Source organism: Microcaecilia unicolor, chromosome 8 (genome assembly GCF_901765095.1).
Source record: "Microcaecilia unicolor chromosome 8, aMicUni1.1, whole genome shotgun sequence".
NCBI lineage: Eukaryota > Metazoa > Chordata > Amphibia > Gymnophiona > Siphonopidae > Microcaecilia > Microcaecilia unicolor.
In genome coordinates, this window is record NC_044038.1 from 159,900,358 (window position 1) to 159,913,152 (window position 12,795).

At 47.4% G+C, this 12,795-nt stretch overlaps 1 protein-coding gene across 2 annotated transcripts in view; it reads left to right on the plus strand.

The window, feature by feature from the left end:
* Positions 1 to 9,334, plus strand: part of CNOT8 (CCR4-NOT transcription complex subunit 8) — a 104,922-nt gene extending 95,588 nt beyond the window's left edge. For both annotated transcript variants that reach the window (XM_030211886.1, XM_030211887.1), the window contains one exon: positions 7,406 to 9,334. In XM_030211886.1, the coding sequence (XP_030067746.1) occupies positions 7,406 to 7,546 (141 nt within the window). In that variant the 3' untranslated portion in view covers positions 7,547 to 9,334. The remainder of the gene's footprint in view (positions 1 to 7,405) is intronic.
* The last annotated feature ends 3,461 nt before the right edge of the window (positions 9,335 to 12,795 follow it).

Sequence of the window (12,795 nt, forward strand, 5' to 3'; positions counted from 1 at the left end):
TCAATTATCGGCACTGGGTAATTAAATTGCACGCGCAAATCCAGAATACGACTGGAAGTGTGCGCGCAATTTGTCATGCTACATAGAATCCGTGGGTTAGGTTCCATTTTATGCTGTATTAACTGCTAGCGCAGAGCTGTGTTAAGGGGCTTGGCAGTATTTTCACAGCACACAGTAAACCAGGTGTTAAGTGTATTTTATGTTGGGGGGGGGGGGCGTGTGGTATGGGTGGAGAGTGGGCATGGAAGGTGTTTGGCAGTTAGCCTGTGGGCAAGTGCAGTGCATTGATACCCTCATGATCAAAAGCCCTGTGCTGTTCCAAATAGCGCTGGAACAGCGGGGGGCTTTACCGCACCGATGATCAGACATAAGGGAAAATTAGGTTCTTACCTTGGTAATTTTCTTTCCTTTAGTCATAGCAGATGAAGCCATTACGTATGGGTTATGTCCATCAACCAGCAGGGGAGATAGGGAGCACTCAAACTTTCACAGTGCCCTCTTGGTCAGCTAGCTCCACTGCCTCTTCAGTATTTGAAGCTTCCAAAGCAGTATGGCAAACCGCAATGGGAATCACAAGAGCTTTCCTCACAGCGAACGATGGCCCATCACAAGGGCATGAACTCATAAAGGAGGGAATGCACATCCTCCTGGAGGGAATAAACTCATCCTCCTTATTGTATAAGTGGAGGGAATCACACATCCTCCCAACACACTGGAGGGAATGAACTCATCCTCCTATTTATAGAACTGGAGGGGAACACACGCGCCTCCTGGAGGGAATCACACATCCTCCCAACACACTGGAGGGAATGAACACATCCTCCTAAATTTAAACTGAACATGAATCCTGAAGATTGTTTTCCAACTTTCTCCCAAGGAAGGAACTTCAGGAAATTAGAACAGAACCTGAAAAACAGATTCACAGCATACAGACAATCATACAGGGAGGGCTCATGGCTTCATCTGCTATGACTAAAGGAAAGAAAATTACCAAGGTAAGAACCTAATTTTCCCTTCCTTGTCATCAAGCAGATGAAGCCATTACGTATGGGATGTAACAAAGCAACCCCTAGATAGGGTGGGAACAAGCCACACCACGCGCTAGCACTTGTGCACCAAAATGCGCATCCCTCCTGGCAGCCACATCCAGCCTGTAATGTCGGGCAAAGGAGAGCTTAGAAGCCCATGTTGCTGCACTGCATATCTCTTGAAGAGAGAGTGCTCCAGTTTCAGCCCAAGAGGAAGAAATCGCTCTAGTAGAATGTGCCTTAAAGGCTACAGGCGGAACCCTGCCGGCCAGCAGATAAGCTGAAAAGATAGTTTCTTTGAGCCAGCGGGCAATAGTGGCTTTAGACGCTGGAGACCCTCTGCGAGAACCGGATAGCAAAACAAACAGATGATCAGAAGTCCTGAAAGAGTTAGTAACTCGCAGATACTGCAGCAGAGTCCTGCGCACATCCAAAAGGTGCAGCTGCCCAAAAGATTCTGGAAACTCTTCCTCTGAAAAAGAGGGCAAGAAAATAGGCTGGTTTAGGTGAAAGGCTGAAACCACCTTAGGCATAAAGGAAGGCACGGTCTGAACCGTGACTCCGGACTCTGAAAATTGCAGAAATGGGTCTCTACAGGACAGCGCCTGGAGCTCTGACACCCGTCTCGCCGAGGTAATGACCACCAGAAAAACGGCCTTCAGTGTCAAATCTTTCTCCGATGCTCGCCGAAGCGGCTCAAAAGGAGATGCCTGCAGGGTTTTCAAAACTAGCCCCAGGTTCCAAGCTGGACAGGGTGCTCGCACTGGAGGTCGGAGCCGAAGCACCCCTCTAAGAAACCGTGCCACATCTGGGTGAGCAGCCAAAGACACGCCTTCCACCTTACCACGAAGGGAGGCCAACGCTGCCACCTGCACCCGCAGGGAATTATAGGCCAAGCCTTTTTGTACACCTTCCTGCAAAAAGTCCAGAATCGGCGAGACAGGAGCCCGCATTGGAGCAATGGCTCTGGAAGCACACCAAGACTCAAACAGGCACCAAATCCTGGCATAAGCCACGGAAGTGGACCGCTTGCGGGCTTGCAGGAGAGTAGAAATAACTTTATTGGAATAACCTTTATCCCTCAATTGCGCCCTCTCAATAGCCATGCCGTAAGACCAAAGCGGCCGGCGTCCTCCATGGCTACCGGTCCCTGAGTCAACAGGTTCGGTACCAGAGGTAACGGCAGAGGAGCCTCCAGGAGCATCTGTCGGAGGTCTGCATACCAAGGTCTCGACCAATCTGGGGCAATGAGGACCACTTCTGGGTGCAGCCGAATCCGCAAGAGCAGGCGCCCTATCAAGGGCCATGGGGGAAACACATAAAGTAGGCCCGGAGGCCAGGGTTGAGCCAAGGCATCCAACCCCGCCGAGCGAGGATCTCTCCGTCTGCTGAAGAAGCACGGGACTTTGGTATTGGCACTTGTCGCCATTAGATCCATCACGGGCTTGCCCCATTTGGCACAGATCTGCAGGAATACTTCATCTGCCAGATTCCATTCTGCTGGATCGATCTGATGCCTGCTCAGATAATCGGCCTGCAATTACTCTGACCTGCAATATGAGCTGCCGACAGACACTGAAGATGCAGCTCGGCCCAGTGGCAAATCAGTTCGGCCTGCGCGGCTAGTGCTCTGCACCTTGTTCCGCCTTGTCGATTTATATAGGCCACCGTTGTCGTGTTGTCCGACATCACTCTGACAGCCAATCCTTCCAGGGTCACTTGAAAGGCCAGAAGCGCCTGAAACACAGCTTTCAACTCTAGACGGTTGATGGACCACTCCGACTCCTCGGGTGTCCATAGACCCTGGGCATGCTTCCCCTTGCAATGTGCGCCCCAGCCCTTCAGGCTGGCATCTGTTACCACTAGGCACCAAACGGGGAGCGTCAGCGGCATTCCTCGCCGCAGCATGCTGTCCGAGAGCCACCACTCCATGCTGAGTCGGGCCGCAGGGAGCCAAGTAAGTCTGCATTGGTAATCCTGAGAAATAGGAGACCATCTCCGGAGTAGGGAATACTGTAGAGGTCTCAGGTGCGCTCTCGCCCAGGGTACCACTTCCATCGTGGCTGTCATCGATCCCAGCAGCTGGAGAATGTCCCAAGCTCGCGGGCGGGGCATCCTCAGGAGCAGACGGACCTGATTCTGAAGCTTGCACCGCCTTAGCTCGGGTAGGAACACGTAGCCCGAGACTGTGTCGAACCTGGCCCCCAAAAATTCTAGAGATTGAGAAGGGGTCAGGTGACTTTTGGCCATATTGATGACCCAGCCTAGAGATTGCAGTACTGAGACCACTCTGGCTGTAGCTTGTAAGCTCTCTGTTGCAGAGTCTGCTCTGATGAGCCAGTCGTCTAGGTACGGGTGAACCCTGATACCCTCTCGCCTGAGAAAAGCAGCTACTACCACCATTACCTTCGAAAAGGTTCGGGGAGCTGTAGCGAGACCAAAAGGCAAGGCCCTGAACTGGAAATGCTTTCCCAACACCGCAAACCTCAGAAACTTCTGGTGCGGGGGCCAAATCGGTATGTGCAAGTAAGCTTCTTTCAGGTCTAGAGACGTGAGAAACTCTCCTGGCTGTACCACCGCAATGACGGAGCGCAGAGATTCCATGTGGAAATGCCGCACTCTCAGGGACTTGTTCACTTTTTTTAAGTCCAGAATAGGGCGAAAGGACCCACCTTTTCGCGGAACCTCCACCGCCGCCCGTTTGATGGCAGAACCGCATTGGGACTCCACAAATACGTCTCTTACTGGGGCGTTGAATTCTATTCTGTATCCATCTCTGATCAGGTCCAGAACCCACTGATCTGAGGAAATCTTGGCCCACTCCTCGGCAAAGAGGTAAAGCCGTCCTCCGATGACAGGCATCGAGGAGAGGGCCGGCGCACCATCATTGAGAGGGTCACCCCTGAACTCCTGGTCTTGAGCCACCGGCTGCGGAACGCTTGTCCGAGCGAAAGGAGTTCCTCTGCTGACCACGGGCACGTGAAGTGAACCCAGCAGAACGCCCCGGGCGGTACCTTCTAGCTTCACGGAAGCGAGGTCTGTACGAGGAGTGGACCGCCTGGCCCTTAGAGGAAGGCCTCTGCCTATCTTCGGGCAAGCGCTGGGGTTTTGGATCACCCAGGCCTTTCACAATTTTCTCCAACTCCTCACCAAATAGGAGAAGTCCTTGAAAAGGCAACTTCACCAACCTTTGCTTAGAGGCCATGTCCGCTGCCCAGTGTCGTAGCCACAGACGACGGCGAGCCGCCACTGCTACTGCCATTTGTTTAGCCGAAGCTCTGACAAGGTCATAAAGGGCATCAGCCAGAAAGGACAAGGCCACCTCCATCCGCAGAGCCACATCCAAGAAGGGCTCCGCTCCATCTCCGGGCTGAGCCACTGCCTGTTGCAGCCAAGCTAGGCAGGCTCTAACAGCATAACAGCTGCATGCAGACGCCCGAACAGTGAGACCTGCAATTTCAAAAGACCGTTTCAATGCTGTTTCCAGCCTACGGTCTTGAACATCCTTCAGGACAACACCTCCTTGAACAGGGAGGGTAGTTCTCTTTGTCACCGCAGTGACTAGGGCATCCACTGAAGGCATTTGAAAACGAGCCAAATGCCCCTCACACAGAGGGTATAACTGCCCCATAGCCCTGGAAACGCTCAAAGGTCCCTCGGGGTCAGCCCACTGAGCCGAAACAAGCTCTAGGATGGAGTCATGCAAAGGGAAGGCCCGAGCAGCTTTCTTGGTACTAGCCATCCTGGGATTACCCGAGGAGGCCATGCCACTGTCAGGATCTTCAATCGAGAGGGCCTTCAGGGTATCTGAAATAAGCGCTGGCAGCTCATCACGGTGGAAAATCCTCACTGCGGAGGGATCATCCAGATCCTGTGGTAAATCCGCACCTGACTCTGGTTCCTCAGACCAAGAACGTCTGTCAGAGTTCTCCGAATCCTCACACCCCGACCACGTGGAGGGGGGGGGGGGGGGAAGGTGCACCACAATATGAAGGGGAATTAACCCTTCTGCGCTTATCTTTAGGCCAAGCATCCGGGAAAAAAGCCTCACTGGGCAGTCCCAGGCCAGATTCCATCGGGGGGGGGGGGGGGCACAATCAGAGGAGCCTCAGGCGACCCCTGAGGAAGGGCTCTTTTCATCATGTATGCTTTATGCAGCAAAAGCACAAAATCCGGGGAGAAAATCTCACCCTGGGCACCCAAATCCTGTCCGGTGCCAGCCACTCCTGAAATAACCTCATCTCGAGGTGCCCCACCCAGCTCAGGTCTCTCCGTGTCCACAGAGGCCGCGCCATGCGGTGTAAGCAAAATGGCGCCCGCTGCCAGCTCAGAGTGGGAAGAAACATCGCTCGCCATGCTCGGGCCGGCTCCTACGCCAGTACAGCACGATTTACAGAGCCCTGCTGCTGATTTGCGCTTGCCACAAGTGGAACAGCGCTTTACATTGTCCGCAGCCATCGCCGAAAAAACGGCGGTAAAATCCAAAATGGCGGTTTCGCACCAAAATCGCCCCGATCGCGGGCCCACCCCGGAGGAGTTGGAAAACACTCTTACCTCAATGGATCTAGTGTACAACTACGATCCTGCTGAAAATCAGGTCAAAAACCTCTGTTCTTTTTTTTTTTTTAAAGCTGTGAGGAAAGCAGAGGTATTGAAGACTCCGGAGGCTCAGATGAGTGGGAAAGGCAGGGAAAGGGCGAACCTATATGCCTGTATCCACTGTTGGTGGGTAAGGACAGGGAAAGCAAGGCAATATGTCCACATCCACAGAGGTATGGGTAAGGCAGGGAAAGGGCTAACCTATGTGCCTTTAAAGTGAAGCTGCTATAGCCTCCAACACCCCGGTTAACAACTGGCAAGCCAGGAACCACCTCCCGGCAGATTTTTCTGGAGCTCGAACAAGCTGCAGCCACCCTGCTAGGGGAGATAGAGAATACTGAAGAGGCAGTGGAGCTAGCTGGCCAAGAGGGCACTGTGAAAGTTTGAGTGCTCTCTATCTCCCCTGCTGGTTGATGGACATAACCCATACGTAATGGCTTCATCTGCTTGATGACAAGGAATGCATGTAAATTTAAGCAGCGCAATTATCTCTGATCATGGGGTAGAAGTGTGGGTGACTCCTGCACTTGTTTGACAGGTCTGGGCTGTCAAAATCCCAAACCTGTCAAACACAGGGGCTTGGAAGTCCATGGGACCACCAGGCCCTGACTATCCCTGCCCCGAGCAACGAGGGCTAGAGGTGGGTCTCCAGCCCCCCCAGAAAAAGACTCCCTGGTGGGCCAGTGGTCGCCGCCCCCTCCCCACCAGCGAGCAGGGGTGGGGGGACCTCCAGCCCACCCCAACTCCGAGTTGTCTGCTGCCGAATCCCTGGTAAAAATAACCCCGAACCCCCTCCCAGCCCCCCTTAGTTGCAGCCTGCCTCCCTCCTCTTCCTTCAATACTGCAAAATGGCGGCGCCCTGCCCAGTGCATCCTGGGATGTGCTGGGCGGGGCTACACACCATATAAGGGAGAAACTCCCACCCCTGTTGCTCGCTGGGAGGGGTTGACCGGCAGCCACTGGACCATCAGGGAGTCTTTTTTTTTTTCTGGGGGTTTGGGGAGGGCTGGAGACCCACCGGATCTCCAGCCCTCCCTGAACCTGTGGGGGGGGGGGGGGGTGGGATCGTCGGGGGGGGGGGGGACCGGAGGTCCGCCGGACCTCCAGTCCCCTGTCATTGGGGGGGGGGGGGGGTGCTTTGCGTTGTTGGGGGGAATGGGGGCCTGCCAGCTTGCATGCTGGACAGGGCTCACCTGGAGCCTGGCGTAGGGTTTGTAGTGGCCAGTGACCCAATCTTTGGCGCGCTGGTCGCTGATCATTGGGGATGAATGCGTTAAGCCCCGTTTAGCATGCATTTGCATGCTACTTGCGGTAAGAGCCCTCGAGCTCGTTGTTTCACGCGCTCGAGGGTTCTGATCATGGGGCGATAGCAAACGCTGGCGCTAGTACGGTGCTAACAGCCTCTAGCGCCGGCGTTTGCTTTAGATCTGCCCCTAACTGCTTAATGCAGAGTTAACGCAGGACCACTTACTGTCACCTAAGTAGGAGGCACAAAGTGCTTCTGTGTTATCTGGGAACAGGTTCAGCACGTTAATCTGAACGCTAACACACAACCTACAATAAAAAAAGATGGAACGTCCCCTACGGCTTGCTACACTAAATTTGCAGCTGCCGTCCAGTAAAATCCCACATTAAGCCACAGTAACTGCAATTTTTACCTTGTGTATTAAGAGCCCCTGTGTGATCTGGTTGATGGCCAGGTTCCTTCTTTGCTTCTTAAAATTATTTAGTTGCCCTATGAAGCAGTATGTTTAAAGATATATTTTATTTTTCCTCAGCTGTTTTTTGAGGATCATATTGATGATGCGAAATACTGTGGGCGACTTTATGGTCTTGGTACTGGTGTGGCTCCCAAATCAAGTGAAGAGGCTGAGGAGAAAATGAGCATTTTGTCACTCATCAACAATGGGCAGCAGTGATCATCTGGATGAGACTGCCAGAACATTGCTTTTATTTAACCTGTAAGGAGCTTCTCTCAGGCAGCTATTAACTGCAAGTTCTGGTAGGAGGACTCAGAATTTTCCATTTATTTCCAAAGTGAGATTTGCTATATGAGTTTATATTTAAATCTCCACTTGTCAGCAGGGTGCTTTATCACCTTTTCAGTACTAGCAGCAAAAATGTATATACATCACTGGGTTTTTAAAATTATATATTTAAGTGTCATTTTTTTAAGGGTTTTCAGATCCTTCCCAGAGCTGAACTCTTAATATACAATTCTAGGATCAGGTCATCTGATCCCACTTGTGCTTCTGGATTATAGGAAGCTTTTTAGTGTTTATACAGGAATATTGAACTTCCTACCTTAGCTTTATTTGTATTCTGTATATTGCCATGGCACTGAAACAGTGCTTTGGTGATAATGGAAATATCAAGAAAAACCTTTTTTGAAGTTGTAAATGTTTTCAGAACGGGTCAAAGTTCTTTGTGCCATTTTGTTAGTTGTGGTGGCCAAACTGTGTGTTGCAATCTGGGTGCTGGCTGTTTTTATTTTCTGGTTCTGTGCTGTTTTCCTTGCCCATGTCTTGTGACTGCTGCCATCCTTGAAGCTTAGTTTTGAAAGTTAACATTTTTAATGCCAGCAACCTAGAAACAAGTTTAGCTTGAAATGCAACCTGAAATAATTTTTATAAAACAGAAATGAAATAATGATTCTAGCCTAATGTTCCTCTACTTCAGCTTCCATAATGAGGGAGTCTTTTGGATCAGAACTCAACTGTTGCATATCCCCCTAAAATGGCCAGCTGCTGGGCAGATAAAAATGCACAAATCCATATTTTTAGGTGTGGGTAAATGAAAAATAAATTAGTATGTGACCTTTTATTTGTTTCATGTCCCAGACATTTGGATCCTGTTTTAACCAGATCATATTCTAAGCTGAATTTTTATGGTTTATAAATGCTTTAAGATAAGAATAATGCCCATCTCCTCTGTTTTAATATACAAAGCTCTTATTGACAGGAGAACGAGAGGAAAAACGATGCACAGAAGGAAGTTATGCAGTTTTAACAAGCTTATGTTAAGTGATTGAAAATGTTTGTTTATAACCTGGTATTTAAAATGTCTGTAGATATTTATGTTTTTAAATTTGTAAAATAAAGTTGTTTTTTTTTTTTTGTTTGTTTTATCTGTAAAGGGTTTGGGGCTTTTCCTCTCCAGCATAGTTTTGGATGGTGTATGTCACCTGGAAAGTTAATCACAGCTATAGGTGGTATATGAAATATTTTAAATATAAATATTTGTAAATTGTTTAAAAAAAGGATACAGTGCTTAATGTAAAATTTGTAAATGATTTTTGTAAGCAAGAATACACACACGGGGCATGCATTGGACTGTGCAGTATATGTAGGAGCAGGTAGGAATCTTAATGTTGGTTTGTCTTATTCAACAACTATTTTGAAATGCTGTAATGTACACCCCTGGAGTGTATTGTTGCATTTACCCTGGGACCAAACCCTTCTTACCTTTTTTTACGAATCAAATCCTAACTTTTGACTTTTTCTGTAAATTCAGCCGTCTTGGTTCCAGTTTCTGTGAAGCAAGTATACTGCGTGTCTTCCTGTGTAACTATCATTCCTTTGGTTATGGCTTTGTGTTAGGTTGACTGTTTCATAATACTGGCGCATGTTTACATGCTGTTCAATTTGTTGCTGTTTCTTCTTGAACAGTTCCTCAAAGTCGTTAATACACTGCTTATTGAAATGTAAGATGTCTTTCATAGTGTGGTATGTATTCTGTCCTTTGTAGTATAATGTTCTACTTCTGTTTGCACCTGCGAGGGTAGTGTGTACAGAGGGCCCTAGCTGTAGAGTCAAACAGTGGTATGAGTGGCATGAATTAGGTTTTTGTAGCGAGGATTGTGGAACTAGAGGAAGGACTTGGACTTTGGTCTAACTCAGCATGGATTTTCTTACCTTCTTATCTTAGACCTCTAATCCTACAGGAGTCCTCTGACAACCAAGTGCCTTTAAAGGGTCAGTGAGGACCAGTAAGGTGGGCCTTTGAAAATTGCTGATATTTGTGGAAAAGTTGTGTCCTAGTCCAACACACTGCAGTAGCTGACATGTTTTGAAGCTGTTTTTTGGGGAGGGAGAGCAGCACCAGTAGTGAACCCTTGCTCAGCAAACTGGCAAGGGCCCACTAATATCAGCAATTTAAAAATGCCCCCTTTACTAGCCCTTGCTGACCCTTTGAGGACACATGGCTATCGGCATATGGCTCTTGTAGGGCTAAAATAAAGTCAGAAGAGCCATGCTGAGTCAAACAAAATCTCAAGCCCAGCATCCTACCCTGATGGTGGCTAGCTGTACCCATTAGACACTGCTTATAATTCAGTTGCAGGGAACAGTTCTCCCATCTACCTGCCTAACTTTTTAATGGGCATTTTCTTCAGGAACTCTTCCACACGTATCATAGCAGGTTTTAAATCACCTTGACCACATCCTTCAGCAACAAATTCTTAATTATGCACTAAACAGAAAACCTTTCTAGGATTTGCTTTTAATCTGGTGGTAGATTGTTTTATGGAGTATCCTCTTGTTTATGCAGTGTTTGAAAGGTTAAACAATTGTTCCTTATTTAACTGTTTGACCCTACTCATGCTTTTATAAACTTCTATTCTCAAAACCAAGTGAAGCGCCCTGTTTAGCCTCTCTCTATAAGGGAGGTGGAGGCCTATCCCCTTTTATCCAGGGATGATCTAGGAAATTACAGACACATAAGCCTGACTGCAGGGCTGGGCAAAAATAGTTGAAACTATTATAAAGAATACAATTATGGCACACAGAGCCAAATATGATTTAATGGGACAGAGGCAGCCTTGCCACAAACATGTGGCTAAAGGTGAGCTGATATCTAGACATTCAGAAAGCTTTTGACAAAGTTCCTCATGAGAAACTTAAAAAGGTCATGAGATAGGAGGCAGTATCCTCCTGTGGATAAGAGTGGCTATTGGACAGAAAACAGAGGGTAGGATTATATTGCCATTTTTCTTAATGAAGTAGGGTGAGTAGTGGAGTGCCACAAGGATCTGTACTGGAACTGGTGCTATTTAAAATATTTATAAATGATCTGGAAATTGGAACGAGTGAGATGATTAAATTTGTAGATGAGACAAAATTATTCAAAGTTGCCAAAACACATGTGGATTGTGAAAAATTGTAAGAAGACCTTAGGAAACTGTAAATCTGGGCAGATGAAATTTAATGTGGTCAAATGTACATTGGGAAAAATAATCCAAGTCATATTTACTTGGTGCTGAGGGTCCATCTTTGGAGTCAGCACTCGAGAAAAAGATCTAGATGTCATAGACAATGTGCTGACATCTTCTGCCCCGTGTGTGGCGGTTGCCAAAAAATGCTATGAATTATTAGGAAAGGGATGTAAAATAAGAATGTTATAATGCCTCTATTGCTCCATGGTGTGACCTCACCCTTGAGTACTTTGTTCATTTCTGGTTGTCCTATCTCAAAAAAAGATATAGTGGAGTTAGAAAAGGTTCAAAAGAGTGCCAAAATAATAAAGGGGATGGAACTCCTCCCATCTGAGGAAAGGCTAAAGAAGTTAGACCTCTTCAGCTTGGAAAAGAGACAGCTAAGGGGAGATTTGATTTAGGCCTACAGAATCCAGAGGGGTAGAACTGAATAACTTTTTTTTTTTTTTTTTAACGCTTTCAAAAAGTACAGAGACCAGGGCACACGCAATGAAATTACATGGAAATACTGTTAAAACAAATAGAAGGAAATATTTTTTCACTCAAATTATTAGTGAAAAAAAGAACTTGGCAGATGATGTGTTAACAGCAGTTAGCATATCTGGGTTTGGAAAAGTCCATAGTCTGTTAAGATGGACATGGGGGAAGCCACTAGTTGGCTGTGGTATTGGCAGCATGGACTATTGCTATTAATTGGGTTTCTGCCAGGTACTTGTGACCTGGATTGGCCACTGATGGAAGCAGGACACTGGGCAAGATGGACCATTGGACTGACCCAGTATGGCAATTCTTATGTTATCTTATTTTTTTGAGATAGGGCACCCAGAATTTCAGATACTATTCAAAGTGCGGTCACACTATGGATCAAGACACAGCTGTTATAATGCTGCTCTGTTTGTCTCTGAGTGGGTAAATCCCAGTCCAGGATTGCTCTAGGATTGCTCTGTATCAAACTGTCTTGTTCTTGGAGCAGCTCCTATAGTCAAGTGAGTTAGCTGACAAGGACAGATAGACCAAAGGTACTGTCCTATATTGAAGCCTGCTCAAAAAAAAATAATGCACAGTAAAAGCATGAGGTGAAGACCAGAGTTGCCTTGCAGATGGTATTTAGTGATGCATACTTCAGGAGGAATACTGTGGGTGTAATACTCATGTGATGAAGACTTGACCTTGGACCCAAGAGGAGTATCCACTTGTTCATAGCACAACTGTATACAAGAGACCAGCAAGTTTGCTAGAGTTCTGTTTAGCTGGCATACCAGTCATTTACATTGAAACAAAAGGCATAGTTAAGGCTGTTTTCTTAATGATGCAGTCCTTTCAAGTAGTAGGTGAGCACCTGCTTAAAAGCTATAGCAGGAATGGTTTGTCTTACGAGCAGTTGAAAGGAGAATTTGGACCAATGTTAGTAAGGAACAGTTCTATATTCAGGTGGGAAGGCACGACAACCATCGTTAAAAAAAATTTGGGGAGGTGTTTTGACTTTGTGATGATGGAACTGGATATACAGTTTCTACTTCACCACTGCTTGAAGTGCATTAACTCCTAAGCATAAGTGCCTATTCCTAAGAAGAGCACTTTCCCTCCTCCTCTGCCAAAGACAGAACCTGCCCTCCCCTCTAGGCCTACCTAAGATCCTTGGTGGTCCAGGACAATCCCAATTAGCCCTCAGTATTCAGTGTTAGTCGCTGGATATGGCCTAACACTGACTATCTGGGCACCATGGGAAAGTTTTGTTTTTAGGGCAGCTGTACAGAAAAATGCTGAGGTGATTGTTGAAGGAATGGCCATGCATACACTGACCTTTACACTAATGTTCAGGGCGCTGGGAGAGGCATTCCTTAATGCCATCCACTTATGTGACAAACTCAATCTTTCTTGTCAATGGAAAAAATGTATTTCACAAGTTAACAATTTTTGAGCAAGTAAATTAACTATAGAGTATAAGCACAAACA